Source organism: Dendrobates tinctorius, unplaced genomic scaffold (genome assembly GCF_039654945.1).
Source record: "Dendrobates tinctorius isolate UK_male_01 unplaced genomic scaffold, ASM3965494v1 ptg000140l, whole genome shotgun sequence".
NCBI classification, from domain to species: domain Eukaryota; kingdom Metazoa; phylum Chordata; class Amphibia; order Anura; family Dendrobatidae; genus Dendrobates; species Dendrobates tinctorius.
Window position 1 is genome coordinate 9,539,635 of NW_027361808.1, and position 21,587 is coordinate 9,561,221.

The window sequence follows — 21,587 nt, forward strand, 5'->3', positions numbered from 1 at the left end:
GTGCTGCCCAGCCCTGCTCATCTGGGACATAACAGGACACGTGTACTGAGTGAGCTTTATCGGTCATGGTGTTCTTGATAGTTCCGTGGTAGATGGCTGCACTGACTTTGGCCTTGATAAAACACAGTTGACCTACACCAGCAGATTACATGGCTCCCCAAACCATCACGGATTGTGGAAACTTCACATTAGACCTCAAGCAGCTTGGATTGTTTGTCTCTCCACTTTTCCTCCAGACTTCCAGACTCTGGGACCTTGATTTCCAAATGAAATGCAAAACTTGCTTTCATCTGAAAACAACACCTTGGACCACTGAGCAACAGTCCAGTTCTTTTTCTCCTTGGCCCAGGTAAGACGTTTCTGGCGTTGTCTAGTATTCATGAGTGGCTTGACACAAGGAATGCGACACTTGTAGCCCATTTCCTGGATATGTCTGTGTGTGGTGGCAATGACTCCAGCAACAGGCCACTCCTTGTGCATTTTCCCCCAAATGTTTGAATGGCTGCAGTTAGCCCAGTTGCTTGTGCACCTTTTTCTACCACGCTTTTTCTTCCACTCAAGCCTTAGAAGCCTTTGCAGGTGTTTTTTTTGTAAAATTATTCTAATTTACTGAGATAATGACTTTTGGGTTTTCATTGGCTGTAAGTCATAATAATCAACATTAACAGAAATAAACACTGGATCACTCTGTTTGTAATGACTCTATATAATAAATGAGTTTCACTTATTGTGTTCAAGAACTTAAATAAATTAACTTTTTGATATCGTAATTTTGTGAGAAGCACATGTACAGGACACTTTATTCTAAATAGTTACTAGAAAGCAGTTACCCTTTAAAAATGTATATCTGGGGAACCCAAGACTGGCACTCCGGCTAATCATGGGAACTAGTTATTGGGGGAGGTCTCAACAGTCATAGCAACAGCAATCATACATTTATCATGTAACCTGTGGATAAATTATAAATGTTGTTTATGGGAAAGCCCCTTTAATCTCGTAATATTTCTTGTGCCTTCCCCTCAGTGAAGAAGAAGATGTTGTTGTTGATCCTTTGGAGTTATTAGGAAGAAAAATTGTTTTCCATATTCATATACAACAGTGCCTTGGTGTTCGATGGCTGAAGGAGGCCACAGAAAGAGGAATTCAAATAGGGTAAGTGAAGAATAGACTAGTAAGGTCACTTTATAAATATTCATATCAGCTCTTGCTGATACTTTGTGCATATCAACCACTCACATTTATCTACAGCCTTACATCATGTCTATTTACATCTCACTACCAGAAAACTGTTCTTATGCTCTATGTTCTTTCCCTCATTGTTTCTCCAAAATGCATAATTATCCTGGCCCATAATAGTGCATTCTGCATTTTTTTCAAATGAACACTGATGTGCACTTGCACGTTGATTACCATCGGTCAATAAGACCATTTTACTTTGGTTATTTGGGTTCTTAATTTCATGCTTAGCTTCATTTACAATAAGTGACTTTAATATCTCTACTGGTGACACATTTTCTTCTTGCGGTTCAGTGTCCTGCTCCTCAATCTTCAACATAATGTCACGGGGCAGTAGTGGGAAAACAGGGGTCGAGGAACCAGGGCCCTTGAACTGCCCCTCAGGCTATGGGGGTGCCCTAACTTTCCTTAACTTGGGGGTACACTTGATGGTAGTGAGGCCCAAGTCCCCGACCTGTCCCTATCTCCTGTTTAGCCCTGAGCTAAACCCCCTCACCAGGAGGAAAGACAGGGAAAAAAGTGAACTGCACCAAAAACCAAAGGAAAGATAAGACAAACACCTCGGGGTTAAATAAACTAAAAAACAGAACTTAACTTTCTCTGCTGCCAATGCTCCGAGCAGCAGAGCAAGGCACCACATCAGCATTCAGCTGAAGCACCACTGCTCCTGATAAGCTGAACCACCACTGCACCAAGTAGCTCCAGTCTTCACCACGGTTGGTATCAAAAGGAAGTGTATCACCAAAAGTGAGCTGCAGCACCAGGTGGCCTAATAAAGGGAGGTGGGAGTGGCACCCACTTGCATAGATAATTAATCACAATGCAGTAACACCAGCGGCCACCAGGGGGAAAAACTGACATTAACCCTCAATAGCCAGAAAGGGAATAAGTTTAAATGTGAGCAGCCCAAAACTGACACAGATCCAAAAATGGATTGTGACAGTACCCCCCTTACAATGAGGGGCCTCTGGACCCTCAACACCACACCTCACCAGAAAACCACCTACAGTGAGGACGCCTAGATCCACCAGAGTTCACCTCAGCAACCACCTGACTCTCAGGTTCATGGCAAACGTGGACTGATGCAGGTGGCAACGTATGCTCCGGAGGCACCACAAATCTCCAGAGCGCCGACCTGGGGAATGAGTTGTGTATGGGCATTACTGGGGGTAACTTCAGCTGGGAAGTCACTGGGCCGAGAATGGCTGACACCCGATACAGCCCGATTTTCCTTGAACTCCAGACCCCTGCAGCACACTTCCACCGGATGCTTTTGATGGACACCCATACATACTCGTTCACACACAGGTCCAGACCAGAACGTTTATTGCCACACACACATTTGCCACAAGACAGTAAACTCTTCCAGGAACTGACAACAGAGGCGTCCCCCTGTGTCACCACACTCACACCCCCACCATACTCCGAGGGAAGCACCACCCTCCTCCGACCCCTCCTCCTATGAGGACTCCGCCTCTCAGGGTTGGCTAATGGCGAGGGTTGAGACTTGCCCCTACTCCCTGGCAGTACCTCTGCTGCCCCCACTGGAGAAGAAGGGGACGGCTGTAGAATGACGGCAGAGATAGTAGTCACCAGGCAGCAGCCCTCACATGACTGACCCCAGCCGAGTACTTCCCTAGACCGCCAATCTACTACCTGCTTGTGTCTTTTCAACCAAAGGAGGCCTAAAACGATAGGTGATGGCATTCCCCCCCAAGACGTAGCATGACAGGGACTCTACATGATGAGTCCCTATACGCAGATGTATGTTATCCACGACTTGGGTCAACCTCCCCTGGCTCAGTGGGACAGAGTCAATGGCCTGGATGCTTAGGGGATTAGCTAGCGTCCTACACCTCAGGCCATGGGTCTGGACAAAATGGGCGTCCACCAAATTGACTCGCGCTCCACTGTTCACAAACACCGGAATGCCCTCAGGTGCCCCGCCAACCACCACTTCTGCTGATATAGTACACTGAGAGGGCAAAATGGAGGAAATATACAATCTCTGGTCGCCTCCCTCCACACAACCAGGGGGACGCGGCTTCTTTAGGTGGTACAGAAGTTTTGGTGCGAGCTGGGCAGACCCTAAAAAAATGGACAGTCTGCCCACTGCAAAAACATAACCCCAAACCACGACGAACTGCAGGCAACACCGCTGAGGAACCAACTCCTCCCACCTGCATTGGCTCGTCCTCCTGCACCAGTGAGTCCTCCTCCCTAGTGAGGACTATAGGGGGCATATTCGCCAAAGCCGCAAAAAACTTGTTCACCGACCGTAGAGATGGTGAATGAGCCGGCAGGGAGAAGGCCCAGGATTGGGGATCACCTTGAAGGAGAGATATGATGAATCCCACCCGCTGTTCCACACTCCCTAATGAACGAGGGCGGAGCCTGAAGTGTAGCTTGCAGGCCTCCTGAAAAACCAAAAAATTATCTCTCCCTCCAGAAAACTTGTCTGGGAGAGATAATTTGGGTTCTGGTTGAGCCTGAACCTGAGCTGAGGCCCCGAACCCCACCAACTGCTGCAGCTGCTGCTCCACCACACCACGCAGCACTCCATGCTCCTCAGTGAGGGTCTGAAGCAATTGGATACAGATCTGCTTTAGCATCATGGCTCATCAGAAAAAATGGGCGGTTGGTGATAATGTCACGTAGCAGTAGTGGGAAAACAGGGGTCGAGGAACCCTCAGGCTATGGGGGTGCCCTGACTTTCCTTAACTTGGGGGACACTTGATGGTAATGAGGCCCAAGTCCCTGACCTGTCCCTATCTGCTGTTTAGCCCTGAGCTAAACCTCCAACCCCCTCCCCAGGAGGTGAGACAGGAAAAAAAGTGAACTGCACCAAAAACCAAAGGGAAGATAAAACAGACACCTCAGGGTTAAATAAGCTAAAAAACAAAACTTAACTTTCTCTGCTGCCAATGCTCCGAGCAGCAGAGTAAGGCACCAGATCAGCATTCAGCTGAAGCACCACTGCTCCTGATAAGCTGAACCACCACTGCACCAAGTAGCTCCAGTCTTCACCACGGTTAGTATCAAAAGGAAGTATATCACCAACAGTGAGCTGCAGCACCAGGTGGCCTAATAAAGGGAGGTGGGAGTGGCACCCACCTGCATAGATAATTAATCACAATGCAGTAACACCAGCGGCCACCGGGGGGAAAAAAACACCAGCAGAACAACTTAAGTTGTAGTAACACCAGTGGCCACCGGGGGGGGGAAACTAACATTAACCCCCGATGGCCAGAAAGGAAAAAAGTTTAAATGTGAGCAGCCCAAAACTGACACAGATCCAAAAATGGATCGTGACACATCTCTTCTGGTGACACATTTCTTCAACCTCATATGAGGATTTACCCTTTCACCAAAATGTATCTAGTGTATGACAAGAAATATTAATGCCCTAGATGTGCAATATGTATCATTTTTGGCCACATTCATTCAAATATCTTTTTATTCTCGGTCATTACATTGGGGGACACAGTTGCATGAATATAGACCACTTAGGAGGCTAACACTTGCAATAAAAAAAAGTGTTAGCTCTGCCTGATGGGCTATTCTCTCTCTTCAGATTCTAAGGACCTCAGTTTTCGCTTAGTGTCAAGTGTCTGTAGGAAGAAGACACTAGAAAACTTTTATCACTTCTGCTGCAATTTCTTTTTCTTATGAGGTATGGACGCACCCCAACATTTTTTCTTCCTGTCCAGAAAAGCAATAGCCTGCACGCCACACTATTAGTTCCTACTTGGTGGTGCAAACTGATTGCAGGTCATCCACCACCAAACTGCCTTCTACAGAGGAGTGCCATTGTCCCCAACATGCATATAAGAACACCAAAAAGTAACCTTATGAACAGCAGAAGGTACTGGACAGATAAGTGTTAGGCCTCTTTCACACTTCGGTTTTTTGACGTCAGTTGTAAACCATCAAAGTGTGAAAAAACGGATCCGTTTCCACTGTGCATAAAACGGATGCATCGGATCCGTTTTTTGGACGGATCCGCTGGAGCCGCCAATGTCTGAAATTTAAAGCAACAGGACTCTGGAAAAGGAGATAGAGAGAGAGAGAGAGACTGCTTTTGGGGTTGAATTACATGAATGCAAGCTCTTACGGGAATGCTCAGTATAAAAAGCGGAATCCGTTGGCGGATTCTGTCTACTAACGGTTTGCAACGTATCCGTCACCCATAGGCATCCATTATAGCACATGGCGGACAGTGACCGATCTGTTGCTATCCGCCGTTTCAACGCAGGCAAAAAAACGTTTCACTGTCCGTCCACTCCAGACAGCGGACACCAAAATTATGATTGATCCGTCAAAAAACAGATGCAACTGATGACCATTCATCGCAATCCGTCACTAATGTAAGTCTATGGGAAAAAAACGGATTCCACCAAAAAAAAATGGCGGATCCGTTTTTTCCTAAAAACGGCAGATTTTGACTGACGTCAAACAACTGAAGTGTGAAAGAGGCCTTACCTGCTCATCTTTTATGACACTTTTTGCACAGTATGGGTTCCTTTGAGAATCCCCCTTGCCTTCGTTTAAAGCCTCTCTCATTTTCTTATTCTGACCAAACTCCATCATACTTGGCTTTCCAGACAGACGCTCTGCTCATTTTTCTGGCTCCCTGCACAAGTTTCTGTAAGACAGCCATGTTCTCCTCCCACAGATTCTCCTTGGCATCCTATGATTGTTTCCAAGAGAGCTATTACTGAGGAGAATGCTTCCCCTCCTACCCAATCCAAATCCTCAGAGGATAGCTCTGATTCAGAGTCTAAAAAATATTTGGTATTGAGAGTCCTCAGTGGTTGATACCTTTTAATGGCTAACTGAAAAGATGGTAACAAATTGCAAACTTTCAAGACTACTCAGGTCTCTTCATCAGGCATGTAGACTAATACAGAATCTGAAGAATCACATATTTATACACAACACAGAACTGTCATTATGGGAGAGTGATAAACAGTTGAGTATGAGTCAAAGCAGTAGGCTGAGCTGGCCTCATCTTCGCAGGACCTTTTTCAGAAAGTGAGAGACATCCTTCATATTAAGCATTGCCTCTCCTTCTCTGGAGTGGTTTCAATGGCCACAGCTCCATTTTTCCAAAGAATGTTGATTTTGATTAATTTCTTACCAGAAAATGGAAGCTTTGGTTGTCCTGTAATTAACAGCTTCTTCCATGGATACAGGACTGGCTGAACCAGGACTAGGGTACAAAATTTGGGCATTGGCCACACCGGGATCTGGGGACATTGGGAACAGGAATGTCTGCACCAGGACCAGGGATTCAGTTTCAAGACACTGGCCGCACTGGAACCAGGATTTCGGGTTCAGGACACTGGCCGAACAGGGACCAAGGATTTGGGTTCAGAATGCTGGCCGCAGTGGACCAGGGGACCTCACAACTGCCCTGGTAGAACACAAACTTGCAGGTGTACTAATTATACTAAATGCCTCTCAGCAACAAGCTGAGGGCATTTACTATATGCATGCTACCCCTTTAATAGCAGGAAAATGTACGCCACCACATACAACAGAACACACACCAGGAAGAGGCAAGAGCATGCCGGTAAACCACGTTGTGGTGATGGGATGGTGAGTAAGCCAGTGTCCCTGCATGGAGGGAGAAGGGGACACTATGCAGGGGCACCGCCCATTGCGCTACAGTACCATTCCTAACAACCACGCTTCTTCAAGCCCGCGAGGACTCTTTGCAGAGAAGTTGGAATTTGGCACCTCTTCATGGACTCCCACGACGTTTCTTCAGGACCATGACTTCTTTGGTCCACTAGAAGAAAAGTGACACATCTCACCATCTTCACAACTAGGATGCTTCTCTCCATCAAGCCATCCTCAGCATAAGATGAGTCAGCCATAGTACCAGGAACTGGGCATTGGGAAGTCTCTCTCCATTTGTTGAATTCAGCTACCACCCCTGAGGATTCAAGGACTGACTGGAGTTCCTCCGTTGATTGGTTGATAGTAGAGACTTGGAAGGTGCCACCGCCTTCTCTTTACCAGACCAATTAAAGACTGGTTTCCAAGACGGCACGTCCATGAGGCAGGGGGGTTCCTGAGGGCAGATCATTGGTACATTGGTATCGCCTCCTTTTCCTTTTCTTTGGAGACTCAGCGCCTAGCAGACCCGATGGAGAAGATAGTGACACTGACCTGGACATATTGGGACCAGACACCTCTTGTGACTCGACTGTCTCCAAAGAAGTACTGCTCATTTATCTGCAGCAAGTTAATTCATAGTGTAGTACCAGTTATAAACATTAGAGGTCATTAGGTACCCATTTGTCCTGTTCCTGGATACAGGAACCTTTCTCCTTTTAGCAAAGTAATGTGTTATGACTAGGACCGCCCCCTTAGCTTCCCGGGGGGGGGGGGGCGTTAGGCTCGCAAACATTTCCTGGGCTTTCCTGAAGTAATTCATATGTACTCCAGGCTCTATCTCACTACAAATCACTGCTCCTGACCAGCGGATTCCGGTGAGGATCAAATGTACCTGAGTGTTTATGTAAGAACAGTTATGCAGCCACCGTGTATCATAAGCATGTTGTGCTTTGTATCATTGCTGTTTTCTCTGTATGCAGAGAAAATTTTGCCCCCTGGAACTTTTCAACCTTTTCCCACCTATCATGCTTCAAACATAAAGATACCAAATGTGCATTTTTGGTGAAGAATCAACAACAAGTGGGACACAATTGTGAAGTTGAACGAAATTTATTGTTTATTTTAAATTTTTGTGGAAATTCAAAAACTGAAAAGTGGGGCATGCAATATTATTCGGCCCCTTTACTTTGAGTGCAGCAAACTCACTCTAGAAGTTCATTGTGGATCTCTGAATGATCCAATGTTGTCCTATATGACTAATGATGATAAATATAATCCACCTGTGTGTAATCAAGTCTCTGTATAAATGCACCTGCTCTGTGATAGTCTCAGGGTTCTGTTTGAAGCACAGAGAGCATCATGAAGACCAAGCAACACAACAGACAGGTCAGTGATACTGTTGTGGAGAAGTTTAAAGCCGGATTTGGATACAAAATGATTTCCAAAACTTTAAACATCCCAAGGAGCACTGTGCAAGCAATCATATTGAAATGGAAGGAGTATCATACCACTGCAAATTTACCAAGACCTGGACGTCCCTCTAAACTTTCATCTCAAACAAGGAGAAGACTAATCAGAGATGCAGCCAAGAGGCCCATGATCACTCTGGATGAACTGCAGAGATCTACAGCTGAGGTGGGACAGTCTGTCCATAGGACAACAATCAGTCGTACACTGCACAAATCTGGCCTTTATGGAAGAGTGGCAAGAAGAAAGCTTTTTTTTCAAAGATATCCATAAAAAGTGGTGTTTACAGTTTGCAACAAGCCACCTGGGTGACACACCAAACATGTGGAAGAAGGTGCTCTGATCAGATGAAACCAAAATCAAACTTTTGGGCAACAATACCAAACGATATGCTTGGCATAAAGGCAACACAGCTCATCACCCTGAACACACCATCCCCACTGTCAAACATGGTGGTGGCAGCATCATGGTTTGGGCCTGCTTTTCTTCAGCAGGGACAGGAAAAATGGTTAAAATTGATGTGAAGATGGATGGAGCCAAATACAGGACCATTCTTGAAGAAAACCTGTTGGAGTCTGCAAAAGACCTGTGACTGGGATGGAGATTTGTCTTCCAACAAGACAATGATCCCAAACATAAAGCAAAATCTACAATGGAATGGTTCACAAATAAACATATTCAGGTATTAGAATGGCCAAGTCAAAGTCCAGACCTGAATCCAATCGAGAATCTGTGGAAAGAGCTGAAAACTGCTGTTCACAAACGATCTCCATCAAACCTCACTAAGCTCGAGAAGAATGGGCAAGAATTTCAGTCTCTCGATGTACAAAACTAATAGAGACATACCCCAAGCGACTTGCAGCAAAAGGTGGGGCAACAAAGTATTAAGCCAAAGGGGCCGAAAAATATTGCATGCCCCACTTATCAGTTTTTGAATTTCCACAAAAATTTTAAATAACCAATACATTTCATTCAACTTCACAATTGTGTTCCACTTGTTGATGATTCTTCACTCAAAAATTTACATTTGGTATCTTTATGTTTGAAGCATAATATGTGGGAAAAGGTTGAAAAGTTCCAGGGGCCAAAGACTTTCGCAAGACACTGTAGATGCATGTCTGTATAAGTAGTACAATGCTGGCAGCCTGAACTTGCTCTAGATATTCATGATAACTGTATCGCTGTGTTATGCTGTGTTCTGTGCTATCTCTGCAATGTCCCAATTATTCATGTCAGTACATGCTGTATCATGCTGTTGTCTCTGTAATGTACCAAGTACTGATACACTGATACACTGTTATTCCCTTGTAGTATTCGCTGTGTTATGCTGTGTTCTGTGCTATCTCTGCAATGTCCCAATTATTCATGTCAGTATATGCTGTATCATGCTGTTGTCTCTGTAATGTACCAAGTACTGATACACTGTTATTCCCTTGTAGTTTTTACCATCTCATATCGTCCACTCCGTTACCACACTATATTGTCCACCGTTATTGTCCACTGTCATCGTTCACTGTTACCAAGTTCACATGGATGGGATCGCTGGGACATAGTTAGCTGATCGCTGGTGAGCTGTCTCATAGACAGACTCACCAGCCATCAGGACCAGCGAGCAAGCTGGTATCCAAGGTAAACAGCGGGTATCTAAGAGCTGCGCGGCTCTTAGATACCCGCTGTTTACCTTGGATACCAGCGTACGCGCTGTTTTCCAGGGTAAACAGCGGGTATCTAAGAGCCGCGCGACTCTTATTTATCCACTGTTTACCTTGGATACCAGCTTGCTCGCTGGTCCTGATGGCTGGTGAGTCTGTCTATGTGACAGCTCACCAGCGATCAGCTAACTATGTCCCAGGGATCCCATCCAAGTCGGATCGTTGGTGGGATCGCTGGGACATTGAAGCATGTAACAGGGCCCTAACAGTCCTTGTGAGGACTAATAAAGCTGCATAATTATCAGTGGCAGGCAGGCAATGTATGTGGCAGACTTCAGTGCATATAGCAAGAGGGTCCTTTCCAGTTCTGTCTATTACAGATATTCATAGACATAGCCCCAGGTATCAGGGGCCAGGAATAATTTTTTTTATAGGCCAGCTATTTCAAACTGTGTTTTGTCTGTCACATGGATCTGAGATAAAAAAAAGTCCCCTCAAAATTCTGCCATTTCTTGCCTCCCTTTTAATTTTGTTGCAGTGTGTTAGCGAATTTATTGACACCAGTTTGCTGGTAAAACATAGTTACCTACAGGCCAGTTATTTCAAACTGTGGTTTGTCCGTCACACGGATCACATATAACTGCGCTCAAAATTCTGCCATTTCTGCCCTCCATTTAATTTTTGTTGCAGTGTGTAAGTGAAGTTATTGACACCAGTTTGCTGGTAAAAATAGTTACCTACAGGCCAGCTATTTCAAACTGTGGTTTGTTCGTCACATGGATCAGAGATAAAAAGCGAGCTCAAAATTCAGCCATTTCTGGCCTCGCTTTAAATTTTGTTGCATTGTGTTAGCAAAGTTATTGACACCAGTTTTCTGGCAAAAATAGTTACCTACAGGCCATCTATTTCAAACTGTGGTTTGTCAGTCACACGGATCACATATAACTGCACTCAAAATTCTGCCATTTCTGCCCTCCATTTAATTTTTGTTGGTAAAAATAGTTACTGTACCTACAGGCCAGCTATTTAAAACTGTGGTTTGTCCGTCACACGGATCAGAGATAAAAAATGCGCTCAAAATTCTGCCATTTCTGGCCTCCATTTAAATTTTGTTGTGTGTTGGTGAAGTTATTGACACCAGTTTGCTGGTAAAAATAGTTACCTACAGGCCAACTATTTCAAACTGTGGTTTGTCTATCACACGGATCACATATAAGTTCGCTCCAAATTCAGCCATTTGAAGTGAACGTGAAAAATATTGTCCTCCATTTAAAATGGGCAAGGCGTGTGGCAAGGGACGGGGAACAGGACGTGATGGTAATGGTGCATGCAGAGGTTGAGGCCGTGGCCAAGCTAAAAATTGTGCTAAAGCAAACACCCACATTTTCTCACCTGACCTTCCTGTCTGAATTACTAGGGGACGGATGTACACCGCTATTGAACCCAGAGCAGAGTCAAAAGGTTGTTGGTTGGATGGCGGATAATGCTTCCAGTGACATTGCCACCAACACCCTGTCTTCCACACGGTCAAGTCTCACATATTCCTCACCCTGATCCTCCTTCCTCCCACCATGCCGAGTGCCCAGAGACAATTGATTCCACACTTGGACACTCCGAAGAGCTGTTCACTTTTCCATTTATATATTTGGGCCTCTCGCCTGGCCAACTTAAAGTGGGGCAAGAGGAGATCACATGTAGCGATGCCCAAATATTTGAGCAGCCACGGTCACACGAAGGCGATGGTGGGAAAGCGTCATGAGAGGTGGATGATGATGAGACACAATTGCCAGAAAGTCAGGAGTAGGACCAGGGTGCGGAAGTGAAAGACATAGTAACATAGCAACATAGTTAGCAAGACTGAAAAAAGGCATTTGTCCATCCAGTTCAGCCTATATTTCATCAGAATAAATCCCCAGATCTACACTACCATTCAAAAGTTTGGGGTCACCCAGACAGTTTTGTGCTTTCCATGAAAACTCATACCTTTATTAATCAAATGAGTTGCCAAATGAATTTAAAATCTAGTCCAGACATTGACAAGGTTTGAAAAAAAAGACTTTTATTTGAAATAATAATTTTCTCCTTCAAACTTTGATTTTGTCAAAGAATGCTCCCTTTGCAGAAATTACAGCATTGGAGAACTGTGGCATTTTTGCAGTTAATTTGCTGAGGTAATCTGGAGAAATTTCACCCCATGCATCCAGATGCCCCTTCCACAAGTTGGTTTGGCTTGATGGGCACTCTTTGCGTACTATAAGGTCAAGCTGCTCCCACAACAGCTCAATGGGGTTGAGATCTGGTGACTGCGCTGGCCACTCCATTACAGATAGAATACCAGCTGCCTGCTTCTTCCCTAAATAGTTCTTGCATAATTTGGAGGTGTGCTTTGGGTCATTGTCCTGTTGTAGGATGAAACTGGCTCTAATCAAGCACTGTCCACAGGGTATGGCATGGCGTTGCAAAATGGAGTGATAGCCTTCCTTATTCAAAATCCCTTTTACCTTGTACAAATCTCCCACTTCATCAGCACTAAAGCAACCCCAGACCATCACATTACCTCCACCATGCTTGACAGATGGCGTCAGGCAATCTTCCAGCATCTTTTCAGTTGTTTTCACAAGTGTTTTGTGTGATCCAAACACCTCTAACTTGGATTCGTCTGTCCATAACACTTTTTTCCAATCTTACTCTGTCCAATGTCTGTTCTTTTGCCCATAACACTTTTTTCCAATCTTACTCTGTCCAATGTCTGTGTTCTTTTGCCCATATTAATCTTTTCCTTTTATTTGCCAGTCTCAGATATGGCTTTTTCATTGCCACTCTGCCCTGAAAGCCAGCATCCCGTAGTCGCCTCTTCACTGAAGACGTTGACACTGGCGTTTTGCATGTACTATTTAATGAAGCTGCCATTTGAGGACCTGTGATGCGTCGATTTCTCAAACTACAGACTCTAATGTACTTGTCTTGTTGCTCAGTTATGCAGTGGTGCCTCCCACTTCTCTTTCTACTCTGGTTAGAGCCTGTTTGTGCTCTCCTCTGAAGGGAGTAGTACACACCGTTGTAGGAAATCTTCTTCAGTTTCTTGGCAATTTCTCGCATGGAATAGAGTTCATTTCTTTTCAAACCAATTTTATTAAGGGGTTTTACAATAGTGAGGAAAAAGGGGTCTCAGGGAGGGGATGGGAGGGTGAGGAGGGAAGGGAAAAAAAGGGGGGGAAGGACCAAATGGTCCGAACAAATTTTTATTTTCAAGACATTAGCGGTGTAGTATAATTAACTGGGTTATCTTATAACCAGAACAATACTATAACTATATGTTTAACAGTCGCCAGATTATCTCTGGAACAGAGAAAAGAACAAACAACAAAGTATCAGTGCAGCAATTGCTGTAGAGTTAGCTTGAGGGAAATAATGCAATCCATCTGAACCATTTGCGGGAGAAATGGCCAATATTATTGTTAATAGTGGCTAGTTTTAGTTCAAAAGATTTATGTAGGGAGATTTTGTCTCTTATATCTTCAATGGTTGGAATGTCCGGTCGTTTCCAATGAAAAGCTATGGAACTTTTGGTAATAAGAAGGATATGAAATATTAAAGGGGGAAGAGTTTGATTTAGTTCTTGTGGGGTGATAGATAGCAAGGCCAGTTGAGGTGAGAGGGTGATGGGTTTTTGGAGAAGGGGGTTTATTAGGAGAGAGATATCTCTCCAAAGAGATTTGATCACCGGACAAAACCACAATATATGAAGAAGGTTCCCGTGTTGTCCGCATCCTCTCCAGCATAATGGGGAGATCTCTGGATGTATCCTGGCTAGTCTGGCTGGGGTATAGTACCAACGGGAGATGATTTCCTGATTGGTTTGCAGAAGAGACACAGATAACGTGGTGGACATAGAGGAAGAACAAGCCTGCTCCCAGTCTGCTGCCCCTGGGCTTATCCAAAGTTCCGTCTCCCACTTAATTATATTATTTGTTTTGATGAATTCGTGGCTCTTATTGAACCACATATAAATGTACAAAACCCTCCAGAAAAGGCAATGGTTTATGTTGTTAGTGAGATTAAAGAAAGGTTCAGAGGGTTTTGCGTCTTTCTTCCTAAGTGTAGTTGCTAATTCTTTTAGTTGAATATAGTCATAAAATACTGATGATGGAATACTGAACTTGTGTTTCATATCGCTAAAGGAAGAGATGTGATTGTGTCCACAAAGATCCTTTAATTTTTTGACACCATGGTCGGACCAGATGGAGGGCAGTTCTAGCTGAAAAAGAGACGCAATTACGTTAAGGGATAGAGGTCCTAACGGGTCAGTATTAGTGAGGCCTTTTTGTTGTTTAGCTAAGAGACCCCAAGCTTCTAGTGTTGCGCGGAAGATTGGATGCGTGATGGAATGTACCTTTTTGAGAAGGATAGACTCCAAGACGAGAAGGGAAGGAGACCTATTGTTGTTTAACGCCTTTTCAATGTTGACCCATGCCGGAGGGTCCTCGGTTGACCACCAAGGGAGGCTGTTTTTGACAAGGAGTGAGGAATAGTAAGCTGAGATATTCGGAAGGCCAGCTCCACCAAATCTCCTGTTGCCATATAAAATATTTTTTGCAACTCTGGCTTTTTTCCCGTTCCAAACAAAGTTGTTTGTCATGGATTGAAGGTTGGTAAGGGCGGGGGTGGAAATGGGTAAAGGGAGTGATCTAAAAAGATATACTATTTTGGGGAGGATATAGGCTTTAAATGTTATAATTTTACCCCACCAAGAGAGGTTTTTCTCCCCATATATTTTTAGGTCTTTTGAGATGGTCTCTGTAAGGGATTTTAGGTTCAGAGGCATGAGGGAAGGGATATTATTGGTAAATTTAAGTCCCAAATATGTAATGTAGTCTGAAGTCCAGCTCCAAGGACAAGAGCGGCTGATGGAGTTAATTTGGTCGCTGTCTAGATGAAGGGATAGCATCTTGGATTTTGAAACGTTGACTTTGAAACAGGAAATGTCCGAAAACTTCAGCAGAAGTTCTTGGACTTTAACAATTGATTTGATTGGATCTGACAGGGTGAGAATAATGTCGTCTGCGAAGAGGCATATTTTATATTCTTTATCACCTGCTTTAATGCCATGAATATCCGGGTTATCCCTGATAGACTGAGCTAGGGGTTCAATTGCCAGGGCAAACAGTAGAGGGGAAAGCGGGCAACCCTGCCTTGTACCATTGGATATTTGGAGGACTTTTGAAAGGTGATTGTTAACGTAAACTTTGGCCGATGGTGCAGTGTATAATGCTCTAATGCTAGTGATTAGTTCATGATGAAAGCCAAATTTGGCTAGAGTGGCGAACAAGTAGTCCCAATTTAATCTGTCGAAGGCCTTTTCGGCGTCAAGAGAAACTATAATGGATTTGGTTTTATGTGTATTAACGAGTTTCATAAGGTTGATCAATCTTCTGGTGCCGTCTGTAGGTCTATTGATTATAAACCCGATTTGATCTTTGTTGATTAGCTTAGGGAGTATGGAGTTCAGTCTGTTTGATAATAATTTAGCATATAGTTTGATGTCTGTATTTATTAACGAAATTGGCCGAAAGTTTTTCATGAGGGTTGTGTCCGAATTGGGTTTGGGGATAAGAATAAGGGTGGCCTCGAGCATTTCCTTGGGGAAATAGCCCAAAGTAGAAGCTGTGTTAAAAATTTTCGTCAAGTGGGGTGCAAGGATTTCTGCAAAAGTTTTATAGTAATTATTCATAAACCCGTCAGGGCCGGGAGCTTTGAAGGTTTTAAGGTGGTTTATTGCATCTAGAGTTTCTTTTTCAGTGAAAGGAGATGATAGGGTAGATTTGTCAACTTCATCTAGTTTCGGGAGATTAATTTTGGTTAGAAAAGAAGTGATATCTGAATGACTTGGAGAGGGGAGGGAGGAATTTTGATTGATGTTGTAGAGATTCTCATAGAATGTAGCGAAGGAGTTAGCTATGTCCTGTGGGTGGGACAAGGGGGTATTTTTGGTGGAGAGAATGGTGTCAATCCTGTTTTTCCGTCTAGAATTTTTCAAGATGTTAGTCATATAGCGAGATGGCCGATTTAGATTCTGGTATTGTTTAAAGCGGTGGTTTTTGACTGCTGAGTCATGAAACGAGAAAATCAAGGCCCTAAGCTCCTGTCTTATCCTGGAGAGTTCTGAGCGTACGTCAACATCTGAATTGGGATTGTCGGTTATCATGGTTTCTTTGATTTTGATTTGATTCTGCAGATCTGTTATTTTTTCCCTGTTTGCCCTTTTATGTCTCGAGGATATCCTGATTAGGATTCCTCGCAGAACGGCCTTATGAGCATTCCAATAGGTGAAAGGGCTGGAAAGTTCAGTATCATTTTCTTTGAAGTAATTTCGTAAGGCTGTAGTAATCTCTGCATTATAGTGTGGAATATTGAGTAATGAGGAGTTGCATTTCCATAGGAACTGTTGGTTGGTGGCAGGGCCAACAGTGAATGTAGCTACTACTGGAGCGTGGTCAGAGACCGTTTTAGGGTGGATAGAGATGGAAGTAAATTTGGGAAGTGAGAAAATATCTGTTAAAATTAGGTCAATACGAGAAGCAGTGTGATGGACATCCGAATAATGACTATACTCGATTGAGGTCGTGTTTAGACAACGAAAAGTGTCAAAGAATTCGTTGTAATAAATCCAGTTGTTTAATGTTTCTGTTTTATGTCTATTGGGGGCTGAGGAATCCAATTTTCCATTTGGGACCATGTTAAAATCTCCTGCGAATATTAAGGAACCCTTCTTTATTAGGTTGATTTTCTTTAGAAGCTTATTTAAGAATCTAATTTGGCCCGTGTTGGGGACGTAGACGTTTACAATAGTAAAAATTGAGTTATTGATGCTACAAACTAGGATGTGATAATGGCCTTTCTCATCTCTTAGTTCTTCAATGAATTTAAAGTTGATGGAGTTTTTTATCATAGTAAGGACTCCTGCCTTTTTCTTTTATCCCGATGATTCATATATGTGGGGGAAGTTTTTGTGGGAAAAGTTAGGGTGAGCGCCTCTTTTAAATTTCGTTTCCTGAAGACACACAACATCAGAACCCAGCCTGTTGGTCTCATGATATATTACATGACGCTTTCTAGGGCTGTTCAGGCTCCTGACGTTGTACGTGGCCAGGTTTATTTTCATTGTCAGTGTGGTGTTTTGTGGCTGAGAAGATACCTGTGATGCTGCTGTTCTTGGTGAGGTTGTGGCTGATGGAGAAGTTTAGGTTCAGATGGATAAGGTCAAGGGTGTATTGGCTGCAACTGAAACACACAATAAAGGAAAAAACAAGATAAATTAGCAACAAGTTTGGTCAGAATAAACTTATAGGGACCAACAGGAGCAGAATTCTAAGGCGAACTCTGCTCAGTTCGGGGGAAAGTTCGTGTGAGGATTTCCCGGCGACATCTTCTGAAGGGAGAAATACGCTCATCCAAGAGTAATTGAGGGAAGTAAAAGGTGGACGAACCTAGAGTCCAACTGATAACTAAACAATATATAAGGTAAACATTTTCGATGTGTTACTAAAGTATAGGCCTGTTGAAAGATAGTATTCCAAAGGATCGAGCCTGGAGGAAGAGTTATCATAACTATAATTATAATAATAATATGTAAAGTGTTATTGTGTTGAATTTCCTTGGGCCTAAACAAGACCCATGAGTCCCTGAAGATCAAGTAGAAGATTTGGAGTCCGGAGACGCCGCAGGCTTGCTTCTAGGTTTAATGTTCATAGATTTGAGAAACTTGTGGCCTTCTTCCGCAGATAGTATTGCAGTAGTTTTACCACTGTGGTGGACCAACAATTTAAGGGGAAATCCCCACTTGTATGGTATGTTATTATCCCTCAAGGGAATGGTAATATCTTGGAAGGATTTCCTACCTTCGATTGTAGCTTTGGATAAATCTGTAAATATCTTGAGATGGGAAAATGGTTCTGGGAAGCCGCCATTGTCCCTGATGGTATTTTGAATCCTCTCTTTTATATGAAAAAAGTGGATCCTAAGAATGGTATCCCTCGGGGTATCCTTGGGTAGGTGGGCCGGCTTTGGTAATCTGTGGATTCTATCGATAATTGTCTCTTGGGGAATAAGTGACGGATCAATTTTCTTGAAGACTTTTTGAACATATTCCTCAAGCTTGGCAGGGGTGACAGATTCCGGGATGCCCCTGATTTTCACGTTATTCCTTCTACTTCTGTCTTCTAAATCTGCTAGTTTTCTTTCCAGCCTTATGAGTTCAGACTTCAGTTGCAGATTTTCATCTGTAGACATCTCTGTTTGTTTTTCTAACGACACCATTCTGGATTCATGATTTTCCAGTTTTTGATTAAACGTTTCAAACGTAGACTTAAAGATTTTCATTTGTGACTCTAATGTGGATTCTAGAGTGAGCTTCAGGTTATTATTAATTTTGTCGGCCAGTGAGGCCATATAAGCCTCGATGGTGTCATGGCTCGTTTCAACATGAGAGTCCAGTTTTGGTCTGGATTTGTCTGGGCTGGTATTTGGTGTTGAAGCCCAAGAATCATTGTCCATGTCGTTTTGGGGTCATTTAGAAAAGAAAGTTTCTCACTCCAAGCCCCCGGATTCCGTCTTTTTGAGGAAGCTGATGTATCCATGGAGTCAGTAATTTTGTGGGGCGTCCTGGATCTAGTAGGACTTATGGTATTCCCCAAATCGGAGGAAGGGTGAGATGATTGTCTCTTGTCTTTATCCGATTTGGCGGACATAGTAGTTGTGGAGGGAGTTTTTGGTTGTTTGAGGCTGTTTGATCTGTTTTGACTCATTTTATCGGTATGAATAGAACTAGGCTGCAGAGACAATGAGGGTGAGTTGGGAAGTGGTGGCAGCGACTTTCGTCACCCTTTTTTTTTTTATTATTATTTTGTTTATTTATTTGTTTGTTTATTTGTTTATTATTTTAATTCTCTTTTGTTTTAGTTTGATTTCATGTATGGCAAAAACCGTCTGGGCAGTCCACCAGTGATTTACGTTATGTGGGGAGTTGAAGCCAGCAGCACTATGGAGCTGGATTAGAAGGCTGCTCCTTTGACGTAAGATATGCCGGATTTTACGCAAATTGCGTATGTGGAGTGCGCAGCTGTGAATCAGGAAGCCGCTCTGAGAGAGGAGAGAGCGGCTCCCGATAAGCCCTGAGGGGGCTAAGAACGCAATTGAAGGAGGATATCCTGGTGGTGGTGGGGGTGGCGAGGACCCCAGGAGCTATTTGCAGTGGGGACGGTGAGTGGCAATGCCTTCCCGTGCCGCTGTAGCTACGGCAGTCGGGTTTATCAGCCGGGGGGAGGTGCTCCTGCGCGAGGCACTTGAAAATATGGCTCTGAACCGCTGCCACAGATTCGCTCCTCAGGATTTTCCAGGCGGGTCCCGGACAATTGTTCTGACCGCGGGAGGTTAGGTAGCGGAGGCAGGAGGGAAGGAAAGGCGTACCGTAATGAAGATGCAGCCGCGGGCGGCCGAAGTCTGAATTTCAGGCGCGCGCTATTGCCTCAAGCCGCTCGGCGGTGTCAGCCGCGGCCAGGGAATGTCGCGCCTGCGCAGTGGGTTTTTTTTTTTTTTTCTCTTTCTTCTATAAAAGCACCTGAGTGCCCGTCAGCAAAAATTAGTAGTCAATTGAAGAAATAAATCTTTCTGTGAACTATTATATGAGCGTCTTTGTCTCCTGTTACCTCAGAAATAGGCGGTAATCTTCTTTAGGAGCTCCTATGAGAGCCGTGGCCCAGATGGGGGGTCGAATAAGGGCTGAGGGAGGGAGCCTGAGGTCCGGGATCCTCTATCCCTAGAGGGGGCTATAATAAGCCTGATATAAGCTTCTTTATGTGCCGAAGATGGTTCGGATGATTGCTGAGGGGGATTCTACCCCAATTCTTCAGGTGGGATCTGAGCCCAAGTAATACAGTCCGGGTATGGCCCGTAGGCCTCAACAGGCCCCGCAGTAAGTGTTAGGCCTCGCACGTACCAGACCTCAAAAGTCCGTAGGAACTGGCAAATAGGGCTCCAAAGGCCTGGGGTGTCACTCCTGAGTGACTCTGAGAGGATTTCTGAGAGGATTTAGCCTGGATGGGCTATGATTTCAGTTGATTTAGGGTGGATGTGCCGGGAGATCTTAGACTGCACGTCCTACTCCATGACAGTCTAGGCCACGCCCCCCAATAGAGTTCATTTCTAAGAACAAGAATAGATTGTTGAGTTTCACATGAAAGTTCTGTTTTTTTCTGGCCATTTTGAGAGTTTAATGGAACCAACAAATGTGATTCTCCAGATTCTCAACTAGCTCAAAGGAAGGTCAGGTTTATAGCTTCTCTAATCAGCCAAACTGTTTTCAGCTGTGCTAACATCCTTGCACAAGGGTTTTCAAGAGTATTCTAGCCATCCATTAGCCTTCTTACACAGTTAGCAAACATAAAGTACCATAAGAACACTGGAATGATGGTTGTTGGAAATGGGCCTCTATACACCTATGAAGATATTGTATTACAAACCAGACATTTGCAGCTAGAATAGTCATTTACCACATTAACAATATATATAGTGTATTTCTGAATCATTTAGGCTGAGTTCACACGTGGCGTTTTTTTCGCATTTCCGCGGTGGTTTTAACCGCGCGATTTTTCCGCGAAAGCGCGAAAAATAAGCATCCCATTCATTCCTATAGGATTCCGCAATGCTGTGCTAATGCTGCGGTTTTTACCACGGCGGAATCGCTTCGCGGTAAAAAACGCAGCATGCTCATTAATTTTGCGGAATCGCGGCAATCCCACACCCATAGGAATGCATTGTTCTGCTTACTTTCTGCATGTGGCTGTGCACACCATGCGAAAAGTAAGCAGAACATTTGCGGATGGTACCCACGGTCCGGAGGAGAGGAGACTGTCCTCTGGGCTCTGGGTACCATATCCCTGTAAAAAATAGAATTAAAATTAAAAAATCATCATATTCTCACCTTGCGATGTCCCTCGCAGCATCACCAGGCTTCAGCGATGCTACCGGCAGGTCCCGTTCCCAGTGATGCATTACGACAATGACCTTTGATAACGTCGCAGTCTCACGATACCATAGCGGTCTTGCGAGACCGCAACGTCATCAAAGGTCATTGTCGCAATGCATCACTGGGAACGGGACCTGCCGGGAGCATTGCGAGGATCGGGAACGCTGCGCGGGACGTCGGAAGGTGAGAAACACAACATTTTTTAATTTTTATTTATTATTTTTAACATTAGATCTTTTTACTAGTGATGCTGCATAGGCAGCCTCAATAGTAAAAAGTTGGTCACACTCTTGGAAAACGCTAGTGTTCTGCAAGCTAATTACGCTTGCAAATTGCTAGTTTTTCCGCTGGAAAATCGTGGGAATTTAAAATGCGGTTTTAAATTCCGGAATTCCCGCAGTAACTTCCGCGGGAATTCAGTAACGTGTACACATAGCCTGAAACCATGTATGTGCAATAAACCTTCAGAGTATTGAGGGAATGCTATGTTGAAACCAAGCCTGTACACCATGTAAAAAATAGAATTTAAAATAAAAAATATTGTTATTCTCACCTTCTGACGTCCCGCGCAGCCTTCCCACCTC

At 44.0% G+C, this 21,587-nt stretch overlaps 1 protein-coding gene across 1 annotated transcript in view; it reads left to right on the plus strand.

The window, feature by feature from the left end:
* The window catches only part of LOC141049002 (kinesin-like protein KIF28), a 327,138-nt gene that overhangs the window by 251,768 nt on the left and 53,783 nt on the right, over nt 1–21,587 (plus strand). The window contains exon 18 of the mRNA XM_073545091.1: nt 1,024–1,152. Coding sequence (XP_073401192.1) covers nt 1,024–1,152 — 129 coding nt within the window. The remainder of the gene's footprint in view (nt 1–1,023; nt 1,153–21,587) is intronic.